At 39.6% G+C, this 14,848-nt stretch overlaps 1 protein-coding gene across 1 annotated transcript in view; it reads right to left on the bottom strand.

The window, feature by feature from the left end:
* Positions 1-3,949: 3,949 nt before the first annotated feature.
* The window catches only part of LOC138851055 (NUAK family SNF1-like kinase 1), a gene marked incomplete at its 3' end in the record, with an annotated part of 36,562 nt that continues 25,663 nt past the window's right edge, over positions 3,950-14,848 (bottom strand). The window contains 3 exon segments of the mRNA XM_070096905.1: positions 3,950-4,023; positions 5,737-5,857; positions 12,779-12,857. Coding sequence (XP_069953006.1) covers positions 3,950-4,019 — 70 coding nt within the window.

Raw genomic sequence — 14,848 nt, 5'->3', positions numbered from 1 at the left:
GGAATGATGATGTAAAGAGAGTAGTAAGGGAGAAAAAGTTAGCATATGAGAAGTTTTTACAAAGTAGAAGTGATGCAAGGAGGGAAGAGTATATGGAGAAAAAGAGAGAGGTTAAGAGAGTGGTGAAGGAATGTAAAAAGAGAGCAAATGAGAGAGTGGGTGAGATGTTATCAACAAATTTTGTTGAAAATAAGAAAAAGTTTTGGAGTGAGATTAACAAGTTAAGAAAGCCTAGAGAACAAATGGATTTGTCAGTTAAAAATAGGAGAGGAGAGTTATTAAATGGAGAGTTAGAGGTATTGGGAAGATGGAGGGAATATTTTGAGGAATTGTTAAATGTTGATGAAGATAGGGAAGCTGTGATTTCGTGTATAGGACAAGGAGGAATAACATCTTGTAGGAGTGAGGAAGAGCCAGTTGTGAGTGTGGGGGAAGTTCGTGAGGCAGTAGGTAAAATGAAAGGGGGTAAGGCAGCTGGGATTGATGGGATAAAGATAGAAATGTTAAAAGCAGGTGGGGATATAGTTTTGGAGTGGTTGGTGCAATTATTTAATAAATGTATGGAAGAGGGTAAGGTACCTAGGGATTGGCAAAGAGCATGCATAGTTCCTTTGTATGTATAAAGGCAAAGGGGATAAAAGAGAGTGCAAAAATTATAGGGGGATAAGTCTGCTGAGTATACCTGGTAAAGTGTATGGTAGTTATTATTGAAAGAATTAAGAGTAAGACGGAGAATAGGATAGCAGATGAACAAGGAGGCTTTAGGAAAGGTAGGGGGTGTGTGGACCAGGTGTTTACAGTGAAACATATAAGTGAACAGTATTTAGATAAGGCTAAAGAGGTCTTTGTGGCATTTATGGATTTGGAAAAGGCGTATGACAGGCTGGATAGGGGGGCAATGTGGCAGATGTTGCAAGTGTATGGTGTAGGAGGTAGGTTACTGAAAGCAGTGAAGAGTTTTTACGAGAATAGTGAGGCTCAAGTTAGAGTATGTAGGAAAGAGGGAAATTTTTTCCCAGTAAAAGTAGGCCTTAGACAAGGATGTGTGATGTCACCGTGGTTGTTTAATATATTTATAGATGGGGTTGTAAGAGAAGTAAATGCGAGGGTCTTGGCAAGAGGCGTGGAGTTAAAAGATAAAGAATCACACACAAAGTGGGAGTTGTCACAGCTGCTCTTTGCTGATGACACTGTGCTCTTGGGAGATTCTGAAGAGAAGTTGCAGAGATTGGTGGATGAATCTGGTAGGGTATGCAAAAGAAGAAAATTAAAGGTGAATACAGGAAAGAGTAAGGTTATGAGGATAACAAAAAGATTAGGTGATGAAAGATTGAATATCAGATTGGAGGGAGAGAGTATGGAGGAGGTGAATGTATTCAGATATTTGGGAGTGGACGTGTCAGCGGATGGGTCTATGAAAGATGAGGTGAATCATAGAATTGATGAGGGGAAAAGAGTGAGTGGTGCATTTAGGAGTCTGTGGAGACAAAGAACTTTGTCCTTGGAGGCAAAGAGGGGAATGTATGAGAGTATAGTTTTACCAACGCTCTTATATGGGTGTGAATCATGGGTGATGAATGTTGCAGCGAGGAGAAGGCTGGAGGCAGTGGAGATGTCATGTCTGAGGGCAATGTGTGGTGTGAATATAATGCAGAGAATTCATAGTTTGGAAGTTAGGAGGAGGTGCGGGATTACCAAAACTGTTGTCCAGAGGGCTGAGGAAGGATTGTTGAGGTGGTTCGGACATGTAGAGAGAATGGAGCGAAACAGAATGACTTCAAGAGTGTATCAGTCTGTAGCGGAAGGAAGGCGGGGTAGGGGTCGGCCTAGGAAAGGTTGGAGAGAGGGGGTAAAGGAGGTTTTGTGTGCGAGGGGCTTGGACTTCCAGCAGGCATACGTGAGCGTGTTTGATAGGAGTGAATGGAGACAAATGGTTTTTAATACTTGACGTGCTGTTGGAGTGTGAGCAAAGTAACATTTATGAAGGGGTTCAGGGAAACCGGCAGCCCGGACTTGAGTCCTGGAGATGGGAAGTACAGTGCCTGCACTCTGAAGGAGGGGTGTTAATGTTGCAGTTTAAAAACTGTAGTGTAAAGCACCCTTCTGGCAAGACAGTGATGAAGTGAATGATGGTGAAAGTTTTTCTTTTTCGGGCCACCCTGCCTTGGTGGGAATCGGCCAGTGTGATAATAAAAAAATAAAATAAAAAATATTTTTGGGTGTCTGGAACGGGTTAATTGTATTTACATTATTTCTTATGAAAAAATACTGATTCGGTTTTAGGCTATTTCGGATTTAGGCCAAGCTTCTGGAATGGATTACGGCCAATAACCGGGGTTCCACTGTAAACTATGATATATCACATATGCATTGCTCTCACTGCCATGGCTGCACATATATGTATGCTATTCCAGAGTTCTAAATGTCTTGCCTATATCTACTCTACGGCACCCTCTATAAAAGATGCCATATATACCAGCTACAGTTTTGCCTGTTCTGGCTAGCCTCTTCTGATTAGGTCCTTAATATTAGGTGGTGGTGGTGGTGGAGCTTGCTGATACTTTATTTTTAGTTAGTACTCTAGAGACACTGTTAGCAATATTGCTGACAAGAGGGCATGTCTATTAATGTTGCAGAGGGCATGCTATGTACAATCTGAGATGAAGTAAGGAAGAAAATGTAGGCAGCCAAATACTGTACAGGCTTCCCCATGCTTTAAAATGAGGATTATCTTCATAAAAATTCACTATTGTGTGATATCCTATTTCTGTCAGTCATTCTGTATGTGCAATATATATTTGTCATATGCATAGAAAAGAGTAAGGTGATGAGGGTATCAAATGATTTATATAAAGAAAAACTGGATATCAAATTAGAGAGGAGGAGTATGAAAAAAGTGAATGTTTTCAGATATTTGGGAGTTGACGTGTCAGCGGATGGATTTATGAAGGATAAGGTTAATCATAGAATTGATGAAGGAAAAAAAGTGAGTGGTGCGCTGAGGCATATGTGGGAACAAAAAAAGTTATCTATGGAGGCAAAGAAGGGAATGTATGAAAGTATAGTGGTACTGACACTCTTACATGGGTGTGAAGCTTGGGTTGTAAATGCTGCTGCGAGTAGATGGTTGGAGGCAGTGAAAATGTCCTGTCTAAGGGTAATGTGTGGTGTAAATATGCAGAAAATTCGGAGTGTGGAAATTAGGTGAAGGTGTGGAGTTGATAAAAGTATTAGTCAGAGGGCTGAAGAGGGGTTGTTGAGGTGGTTTGGTCATTTAGAGAGAATGGATCAAAGTAGAATGATATGGAGAGTATAAATCTGTAGGGAAAGGAAGGCGGGGTAGGGGTCGTCCTCGAAAGTGTTGGAGGGAGGGGGTAAAGGAGATTTTGTGGGAGAGGGGTTTGGACTTCCAGCAAGCATGCGTGAACGTGTTAGATAGTAGTGAATGGAGATGAATGGTATTAGGGACCTGACAAGCTGTTGGAGTGTGAGCAGGGTAATATTTAGTGAAGGGATTCAGGAAAACCGGTTATTTTTATATAGCCGGACTTGAGTCCTGGAAATGGGAAGTACAATGCCTGCACTTTAGAGGAGGGGTTTGGGATATTGGTAGTTTGGAGGGATATGTTGTGTATCTTTATACGTATATGCATCTAAACTGTTGTATTCTGAGCACCTCTGCAAAAAGTGATTATGTGTGAGTGAGGTGAAAGTGCTGAATGATGATGATGAAAGTATGTATTTTCTTTTTGGGGATTTTCTTTCTTTTTGGGTCACCCTGCTTCGGTGGGAGATGGCCGACTTGTTAAAAAAAAAAATGTGCAGTCAGTGTGGTTCGCATAATATACTGAAGATTCTTATGCAGGACTAAGTGTTCATGGCCTGATTAAACTTAGTACAGTACCATGGGCCTGGAATGTATATAAAGCACAAAATAAGGGACACCTACTTGAGTAGTCACATTCCTCTTCAAGAGCTGTGGACTGGCAATTCTGTATGCTCTCGAGAAGCATACACATACATCTCATGAAATGAAATGAAGTTAGTCTGTTAATAAAAGAGGACAACCTACAGAGGTAACATTGTTCAGAAGCAGCCATTACAGCAGTACTTAATATAATCATGCAAATCCTAGGGAATTCATCATCTCTGGTTTATTTGCAAAAATAATCTTGCTTCAAGAGTATACTGCAGTCAAGTGACAACATGGCCTCACCCATGCACCTCACACTACCACCACAACCTAACTTGAACTTTTTGACTCGCCTAACTTGACCTCTCTCTACTATTTAACCCTCTAACTGTCCAAACGTATATCTACGTTTGTGCGCGTAGTGCTCCACCCTTGATTTTCTCCATAAGAATGTAAAAAAACATAGATCTACATTCGGAGCACTACACGAGGAAACGTAGATTTATGTTTGGACAGTTTATGGGTTAAGCCCTCTTTTTGGTAAACTTAGTATAGGATTAACAAAGCCCCTAGGTTAAGTTAGGTAAGGTTCGTCAGGAAACAGGACAAGTGTTTCCTGATTTGGGTCTTAGTCATATGATGACCTGCCATTGGAGGTTTTGGTCATCTGACTGAGGCCTTCCGCTGGCATACCAGTCCACCCCCTTTAAAAATTATGGTCACATTTATAACCATTTAGCCCCTAGTGGGCCAAAAGTTTACTTGCTAAATGTCCTAAGCATTGCATGTTTCTTTACCTCCACAGTCTGTTGATACTGGTATACCTAGTTCTCAAAAAGAAATATGTATACTGCAATGCAATTTTCATACAATAAAAAGTTTAAATTGCTGTATATATAAGGATATTCAAGTATAGCTCAATTTTAAATATAATTGGACAAATTCAGATTTAAAAAAGAAAAGCACTGGTTTGGCTACAGAATTGTAGAGAAGTGGAACAAACTGCAATATCTGGACAGTTACACGAGTGAGAATAGTTGGGTGAGAGCTGGATGTGCATATTATGGGTCGGTAGGGCTACTGTGGTGTTCTTCTATTATTGATTTTATGATCTTATCAAGAATTACAAAGTTGGTTTTGAAGTGTTGAAGATGTTGAGAAGTCTTATATGTTTGATTAAAGGTGAGGAAAGTGATGAGTATTTTGATTGAGAGCATAGGCAAAAAAATTTGCTATCGTTCCATCCCTATTTGGAGAGTACCTGGAGGTCATTGTGGAATGCATCATGAGTGAGATTTCCCTAACATACAATAGCCCTATTGCAGTGCTACTCTATTCTTGTATTTTTCTCTATATGGATTGCAATTTATAGATTTTAAACTTACAGAAATGCAGGTATTACCCATGAATACACATATAGCCCACAAACAAGGAGACTGGAACTTATGACAATGTTTTGGTATGACTTGTACCATTAACTAATCACACTTGTCAGTTATTTGTGCATTGTTCCAGTCATGGTATTGTGCCTATTTATTCTTTTTATTACCAATGAATAATTCGACCCTCTAAGTTTTGCCCTCCAAGTTATCCTCATAACATTGAGCTATACTCAAGTAAATATGGTAATATTTTTTCTACTGGAAAATACAGTATAGTACAGTACAGTAATTTTTTTTTCAAGAAACCAGCAGTATCCCACCAAGGCAGGGTGATCTAAAAAGAAAAATTAAAGTTTTTTTTTTTAAATTTAGTAATTTATACAGGAGAAGGGGTTACTGTAGAGTATATAGTAATTAAAATGATAACCGATTTATTTTTACCTTCATATATATGGATAATCTGTGGGTGCTGGACTGAAGACATAATTTGAATCTCTCTCCTTATACGTATCAAATCCTGCTCTGTCTCAATTTTGGCCTTTTTGATGGTCTTGATTGCAACCTGAAAGAAAAAAAAAATATTTGATGTGAAGAAAAATAATGGTATGCTCAACCTTCCAAAAATTTGAATTTTCTGGTAAATGCATCCCTGCTCTAACCATCCTGGATGATGTTACTGTCCTGTCTTATGAATGTTTTTTATAATAATAATCTTTATTTATACAAGTATGTCCATGATACAACTTATACAGACCTAGCTGACATCAATAGAAATCCCCTGGTTATGCAGAGTATTTCAGGCAGCATAGGTTAATCATGTCCCCCAGGATGCAACCCACACCAGTTGGCTAACACCCAGGTACCTACTTGCTGCTAGGTGAACAGAGATAGAAGGTATAAGGAAGCACACCAAATGTTTCCATCCAAACCTGGGATTGAACCACTGTGAAATGAAAGCCTGCTATAACTTTACCATCTCATGAACCTTTAAGATATTTAGTAAATCTTACATAGTTCTATTGACATTCCACATACAATTTTATCTTTACTTTCCCAGTGTTTCTTAATATTTCTTGGTGCTATAAAACAGTAGTATTTCCTTAGCAATTAAGGAGAGCTGGTCTGAGACTGGGATCTGGGGGAGGGTAATGATTCCTAGAACTGGCCTAATGGCTGTCAGTAACACTATCAACCAAAAATCCAGTAGCTACACTATCTCCAGATTGCTAATCAACAGGATATTACCCATTCTGGAGACTGCTGTAACATGATGTCAACAGGACCTTCTCCAACCCAACCCATCTCACCACAATTACTACCACAACTACTACCTCAACTAGTGCTACCCATGCAACATTTCACCTGACTCCTGCCACTTTATATACTCGTTTTCTTAGTTATCTCTGTATTAGGACTGAAGAAGCCACTCGTGGCAAAACATTTCCTTTAATAAGTGTCCTGAACTATATTTACATAAGAGTCTTCTTCTTCATCATTCCTAGAGCGTTATTAACATACAATATATAATAGATTTCTTCTTTTCTTTCAATGCACCAGCCGTATCCCACCAAAGTAGGATGGCCCAAAAGAAAACCAAAAGTCTCTCTTTTTAATTTTAGTAAATGTATACAGGAGAAGTGTGACTAGCCCGTTACTCCAGGCATGTTAGTTGCCTCTTACAACACACATGGCTTATGGAGGAAGAATTCTGTTCCACTTCCTCATGGAGATAAGAGGAAATAAACAAGAACAAGGACTAGTGAGAAAACAAAAAACACAGAGGGGTGTATATATATACATGCTTGTACATGCATGTGTAGTGTGACATAAGTGTAAGTAGAAGTAGCAAGACGTACCTGAAATTTTGCATGCTTCTGAAACAGAAAAAAGACACCAGCAATCCTACTACAGTATAATGTAAAACAATTACAGGCTTTCATTTTACACTCACTTGCCAGGACATTGGTACAGTACCTCCCTGGGCGGTTGCTGTCTACCAACCTACTACCTAGGGTATAACTTTTTTTTTTTTTCAACAAACCAGCCATATACCACCGAGGCAGGGTGGCCCAAAAAGAAAACCGAAAGTCTCTCTTTTTAAATTTAGTAATTTAAACAAGAGAAGGGGTTACTAGCCCCTTGCCCCCGGCATTTTAGTTGCCTCTTACAACACGCATGGCTTACGGAGGAAAAATTCTGTTCCACTTCCCTCTGGAAATAAGAGGAAATAAACAAGAACAAGAACTAGAAAGAAAATAGCAGAAAACCCAGAGGGGTGTGTATATATATGCTTGTACATGTATGTGTAGTGTGGCCTAAGTGTAAGTAGAAGTAGCAAGACGTATCTGAAATCTTGCATGTTTATAAGAAGAAAAAAGACCAGCAATCCTATCATCATGTAAAACAATTACAGGTTTCTGTTTTACACTCACTTGGCAGGACAATAGTACCTCCCTTGGCAGCTGCTGTCTACCAACCTACTACCTAGGGTATAACATTTTTTATTTTTCAAGAAACCGGCCATATCCCACCAAGGAAGGGTGGCCCAAAAAGAAAAACAAAAGTTTCTCTTTTTAAATTTAGTAATTTATACGGGAGAAGGGGTTACTAGCCCCTTGCTCCCGGCATTTTAGTCGCCTCTTACAACACGCATGGCTTACGGAGGAAGAATTCTGTTCCACTTCCCCATGGAGATCAGAGAAAATAAACAAGAACAAGAACTAGAAAGAAAATAGAAGAAAACCCAGAGGGGTATGTATGTATATACAGTGGACCCCCGCATAACGATTACCTCCGAATGCGACCAATTATGTAAGTGTATTTATGTAAGTGCGTTTGTTCGTGTATGTTTGGTGGTCTGAAATGGACTAATCTACTTCACAATATTTCTTATGGGAACAAATTCGGTCAGTACTGGCACCTGAACATACTTCTGGAGTGAAAAAATAACCGGGGGTCCACTGTATATGCTTGTACATGTATGTGTAGTGTGACCTAAGTGTAAGTAGAAGTAGCATGATGTACCTGAAATCTTGCATGTTTATGAGACAGAAAAATGGACACCAGCACTCCTACCATCATGTAAAACAATTACAGGTTTCCATTTTACACTCACTTGGCAGGACAGTAGTACCTCCCTGGGCAGTTGCTGTCTACCAACCTACTACCTAGGATATAACGTATTTATATATATAAAATAAGTTCTTCTGAAGCATTAAACCTGCAGGGGGCCATACTAGGCCTGGGGAATGGGAGGTACAGCAATCAGATTTAATCCAAGGAAGAGCAGTTCCACTTTCTTGGATGAAGAGCTGCTTGCCAACACCAAGCCCCCCCCCCTTTCAAGGGTAAGAGAAATTTTTGTAAAGCAGGTAAGGAACAGAGACTGAATACAATTAAGAGATTCATACACAGATAGAAACAAAGAAATTAAAATCATGAAAGAACAGCATGAATCAATGTTTAGCAATCCAATCAACACCATGAGAACTGAAGACTCAGATAATTTCCCCACTAACTCTCCCTACAGTACGAATTACATAGCCAACATCAGCACAAATTTTTCACATATCAATGCATTTTATTTCCAAAACCAGGAGGAGAAAACTTGTATCTTAAGAGGGAAATACTTGAGTGAAACCTGACGTTGTAAATCATGTCTTAATTATTATTTTTTTTTTATTAACACACTGGCCGATTCCAACCAAGGCAGGGTGACCCGAAAAAGAAAAACTTTCACCATCATTCACTCCATCACTGTCTTGCCAGAAGGGTGCTTTACACTACAGTTTTTAAACTGCAACATTAATACCCCTCCTTCAGAGTGCAGGCACTGTACTTCCCATCTCCAGGACTCAAGTCCGGCCTGCCGGTTTCCCTGAATCCCTTCATAAATGTTTCTTTGCTCACACTCCAACAGCACGTCAAGTATTAAAAACCATTTGTCTCCATTCACTCCTATCAAATACGCTCATGCATGCCCGCTGGAAGTCCAAGCCCCTCGCACACAAAACCTTCTTTACCCCCTCCCTCCAACCTTTCCTAGGCCGACCCCTACCCCGCCTTCCTTCCACTACAGACTGATACACTCTTGAAGTCATTCTGTTTCGCTCCATTCTCTCTACATGTCCGAACCACCTCAACAACCCTTCCTCAGCCCTCTGGACAACAGTTTTGGTAATCCCGCACCTCCTCCTAACTTCCAAACTATGAATTCTCTGCATTATATTCACACCACACATTGCCCTCAGACATGACATCTCCACTGCCTCCAGCCTTCTCCTCGCTGCAACATTCATCGCCCATGCTTCATACCCATATAAGAGCGTTGGTAAAACTATACTCTCATACATTCCCCTCTTTGCCTCCAAGGACAAAGTTCTTTGTCTCCACAGACTCCTAAGTGCACCGCTCACCCTTTTCCCCTCATCAATTCTATGATTCACCTCATCTTTCATAGACCCATCTGCTGACACGTCCACTCCCAAATATCTGAATACATTCACCTCCTCCATACTCTCTCCCTCCAATCTGATATCCAATCTTTCATCACCTAATCTTTTTGTTATCCTCATAACCTAACTCTTTCCTGTATTCACTTTTAATTTTCTTCTTTTGCATACCCTACCAAATTCATCCACCAACCTCTGCAACTTCTCTTCAGAATCTCCCAAGAGCACAGTGTCATCAGCAAAGAGCAACTGTGACAACTCCCACTTTATGTGTGATTCTTTATCTTTTAACTCCACGCCTCTTGCCAAGACCCTCACAAAATATGGTTACATATGCTGAAGTGATTGTAGAAATTCAAGTTTTAAAATACCCAGATCTATTTCTTTCAAATTTCATTTGGTAAATCTGGTGAATACATGGCACAAAATTAGTAATTAAGAACATAAGAATGGAGTAGCAATGCAGAAGGCCTACTGCCCCATACAAGGCAGGTCCTTATCAAAACCACCACTACCCAAAGCTACCCAAGAATTTACTCCCGTTCCCATGATGCCAATCAAACCCAGCCCCTCCCACTCATACATTTGTCCAAGGTCTTAGCGTCTATCACCCTACTCGGAAGATTGTTCCACGCATCCACAACTCTTTTTGAGAACCAGTACTTACCTATGTCCTTTCTAAATCTACATTTATCTAACTAAATCTGTTATTTCTGGTTCTTTGCTGGTTTGACATCCTCAGTAATTTATTAATATCACCTTTGTTTGTGCCCATCATCCACTTATACACTTTGATGATATCTCCCCTCATTCTACATCTCTCCAGAGAGTGAAGATTCAAGGCTCTAAGTCTATCTTCACATGGGACATTCCTTATACAGTAAATCATTTTAGTCATTCTTCTCTTTATGTTCTCCAATGAATCTATATCCATCCCGTAGTAAGAAGACCAAAACTGAGTGGCATAATCCAAATGAGGCCTCACTAGTGATGTACAGAGATGTAAAATAACTTTTGGACTTTTGTTACTTATACAGTGGAACTCCAGCTTTCGTACAGTTTGAATATCGTACAATTCGGATTTAAAAAACTTTTTTGTGTGAAATTTTGGTCCACAACTGAGGAAACTGCTTCAAAGGAGGAAGAAGAGAGGGAAGAAGGTGCTTTCTTCATTGATTAAGGACATTTGTGCAAAGTGGAATGAGGTGCAAACTTTTGTTGAAAAATATCACCCTGAAAAAGCTGATACAAGCCACATCTGCAACATGTTCAGTGACACTACCTTGTCCCATTTTAGGCAAATCTTAAAGAGATGACAGAAACAGAGCTCTCTGTGGACAGATTTTTTAGTGCGAGAGGGGTCCAGTGCCAGTAAAAGACAAAGAAGAGAAGTAACCCCAGAGAGGGCTTTGATACCTGAAGTTCTTATGGAGGGGGATTCCCCTTCCCAACAATAACCTCAACTCCCTCTCCCCTCCTTGCCTTCTTCGATACGCCAACAAGTCTTCAATAAAGGTATGTAATGTTCGTTTATCATTAAAATTAGTCATTTATATTTATTTCTCATTGTTTTCTGTATGTAAAACTAGTTATTCATTAAAGAAATATAATTTCTGTTAATATTTTTGGGTCGCTGGAATGGATTAATTGTATTTACATTATTTCTTATGGGAAATATTACTTCAGTTTTTGTACAGTTCGGATTTAGACTGACCTTCTGGAACGGATTAAGTACAAAATCCAGGGTTTCACTGTACTTGAAATAAATCCTAGTAATCTGTTAGCCTTATTGTGCATACTTAGGCACTGCTGTCTTGGCTTTAGATTTCTGCTTACCATGACTCCCAAGTCCCTTTCACATTCTGTATGATTAAGCTGTACTTCACCAAGTTTTAATTTTAATTTTATACATGCCCTATATTTTGCATTTAAACAAGGGAGCAAACTGCCAAAAAGTATCATTAGAGCGAATACTTTTGCTTTTCTATAACAGCTGAGACAAATACATGAGTGGGAATGGTCAGGCATGGATAGTACCTGCCTAGCCAGATTTCCTTGATTATTGCCTGGCGAATCAGGATATTGCTGCCAGCAACCCACAGACCTATAGTCACCACAACCTGGCTGAACAGACATTTGAAGCAGATGATGGTCATTTCCTCTAGATAATGTCCACCTTGCCAATAAATACATACTGTATTTTGTGTCTCATAATGCTCGGTGAGGCCAGTGATTTCATACTGTACTGTTGTCACATGCAGGGCTGGATTTAGAGATAAGCTAACAAAGTACAGCTTAGGACCACAGTCTGAAGGGGCTTCTCAAAATTTCATAACTTAATTTTCATTTGCTTATGCCTAAATCTTATTCTGAACCCATTTCTGATATGCACTTCTTACATTAATAATCAACAATTATAAAATTTTCTCTATAAAATTTATTATATGATTTAACAAGCTGTTACAATAATCACACCAAATGCAGTAACTCTCCCACCCCTGTACAGGTTTGTTATACATCATGGCAGCAGTCTTACCATGTTCAGTTGTCACACAGCCTTATCGTCTGTTAACACTTGCTAAATAGGATCTCTACAGCTTTCCATAGCTTAAGGCCGCACATTCTCTAAATTTAGCTCAGGCAAGGTTCTCGGCTACTGCTATAAAGTGAAAAATCCCTTTAAAGTGAAACAGCTTTTTTTCTTTTCACTTTCAGATATACACTGTATATACGTATATTAAAGCCTAATAACACGTTTACACTCATATACTACTGTATTAAATGAGCAATATAGCTAGGCCTAAACACTGCATATACAGTACATACATTATTTACCTTAAAATATTTTCATCCTCAGTTTATATTGTAGGAAGTCTGAATAAATTAAGAATGGGTATAATTGAAAACCACTGCATTAGCAAAACCCTGTAAAGCAAAGTGCTGTAAAGTGAGGCCTGCCTGTATACCACAAGGTACTCTACATGCCTGATACCCCTGCACCAATCACTCTCTAAATAACCATTACATCTTACCTCTTGCCCTGTTTCTTTGTTTACTGCCAACTGTACTTTGCCGTATGTTCCCTGGCCCAGCTTCCGAATTATATCAAATCTGAAAAGACAGATTACCATTCAGTGGTATGTTAATTAAGTTAATTTTTATCAAAATCACCAATTAAGGTGTCCATATTTACTTCATTTAGGTTTTAAGATTTAGCAAGACTAACTGAGAAAGCAGCATTATTTCTAGGAGACAACAGTAATTAATATAAAAATAATCTGGGTATGCATCATTATTAAACATGGGGAGGTAGTATTTACATAACATTACACACTGAAATGTTGGTCGGTAGACATCTACTATTCCTGTCAACAAATGTGAAATGGAAGCTTGTTAGGTACGTATTTTGCATTGCAAGGATTGCTGGTCTTTTATTTGCCAACGTACGAAATACAAGAGTACACATTTATCATTCATTGCATATACACTGAGAGGTCTGTTTCTCATGTATATGCTCCATTTTAGGGATTAAAGCATTCTTGACTGGTGGTGTGCAGATGAAATGCAACCATAGACCCTAGTGCAGCTGACAGGTTTGAAATCCAAGAGGTCAACTATCTTGAACATGAGAACATTACCCAGGATGTGCCTGCAGTGATGGATGCAGCAAAATTCTTATATATTACAAGTTTGATTGTGACATTAGAATTATTGACAAAGGCAGTCTTAACATACAGTAGTTTTGATTTTTTTTTATAAATACATTGGCCATTTCCCACTGAAGTGGGGTGACCTAAAAAAGAAGAAACACTTTCATCACTCACTCCATCACTGCCTTGCCACAGGAGTGTTGATACTATACGTACTTAAATTATTATTATTATAATGGGGGAGCGCTAAACCCATAGGGATTATACAGTGCCTGTGGGAGGGGGGATGGAAAGTATTCAGACTCAATTCAGGGAACTGGAGCACAGATCCAATTCCCTAGATCAAGAGCCCCCTCACCAGCATCAAGGAACCTCCCTTGAGGGAAACTTAAAAAACTGCAACATATCTCCAAGTACAAGGGGGATTACCAACAGACCCCTGGCAGTCTTCAAGCTGGCACTGGACAAGCACCTAAAGTCAGTTCCTGATCAGCCGGGCTGTGGCTCGTACGTTGGTTTGCGTGCAGCCAGCAGCAACAGCCTGGTTGATCAGGCGCTGATCCACCAGGAGGCCTGGTCACAGACCGGGCCGCGGGGGCGTTGACCCCCGAAACTCTCTCCAGGTAAACTCCAGGTAAACAAGTAACATTTTACAGAAATGCTGACTGTCATATTTTTCCCAGTTTATCTGCTGATACACACACAAAAAATAGGTACAAAAGAATACTGCAATTAGTAAGAAATAGAAGACTGATGCAGAACAACCTTTTTTTATGACAACTTTTCACTCAACAGCAAAATGCTGTCACCATGAAAACTTATCCTGTACTTTTGTCTTTTCTTAAAAAAAAAAAAACTATAAATGATGAGACCTATACAAGAGACTGGTTATAATGGCCAGCTGTATATGGAAGTGGGGCCAGTTCTCCCTGAACCTCTGTGAAAGCTTGATCCTTGTTGTTAGTTTGAGGTGGATTGTGGCCTAAAGAACACTCGTATAGTTTATGGGACTTAATAACACTCGTGGGAGTGCTAAATCCGTAATGATCACAGTGCCTGGGGAAATGGAAAGTGTTCAGGTTTGATTTAATGGAAGCACAGATCAAATGCTTTACATCAAGAGCCTCTCACTGGCATCAAGGTACCTCTCTAGAGGGACGCATAACCTCAGTCTACCCAAACAATCTACCCTAATTTTACAGTTTTTTTTTTTTTTTACAAAATTCCTAGCATCAGTTTACAAGCATTCCCTGCAATTATAAAATATTTTTGTCTTGATATTATGGTAGATGTTACATAACCCTATAATTTAATTTAATTAGGGTAAGTGCCAAACCCATAGGGGTTATACAGTGCCTACCTACCTGGAGGGAATTCCGGGGATCAACGTCCCCGCGGCCCGGTCCACGACCAGGCCTCCCGGTGTATCAGGGCCTGATCAACGAGGCTGTT

Source organism: Cherax quadricarinatus, chromosome 55 (assembly GCF_038502225.1).
Source record: "Cherax quadricarinatus isolate ZL_2023a chromosome 55, ASM3850222v1, whole genome shotgun sequence".
Taxonomy (NCBI): Eukaryota; Metazoa; Arthropoda; class Malacostraca; order Decapoda; family Parastacidae; genus Cherax; species Cherax quadricarinatus.
Note: the sequence above shows the minus strand (reverse complement) of the source record. Positions and strands in the feature narration are given on the sequence as shown.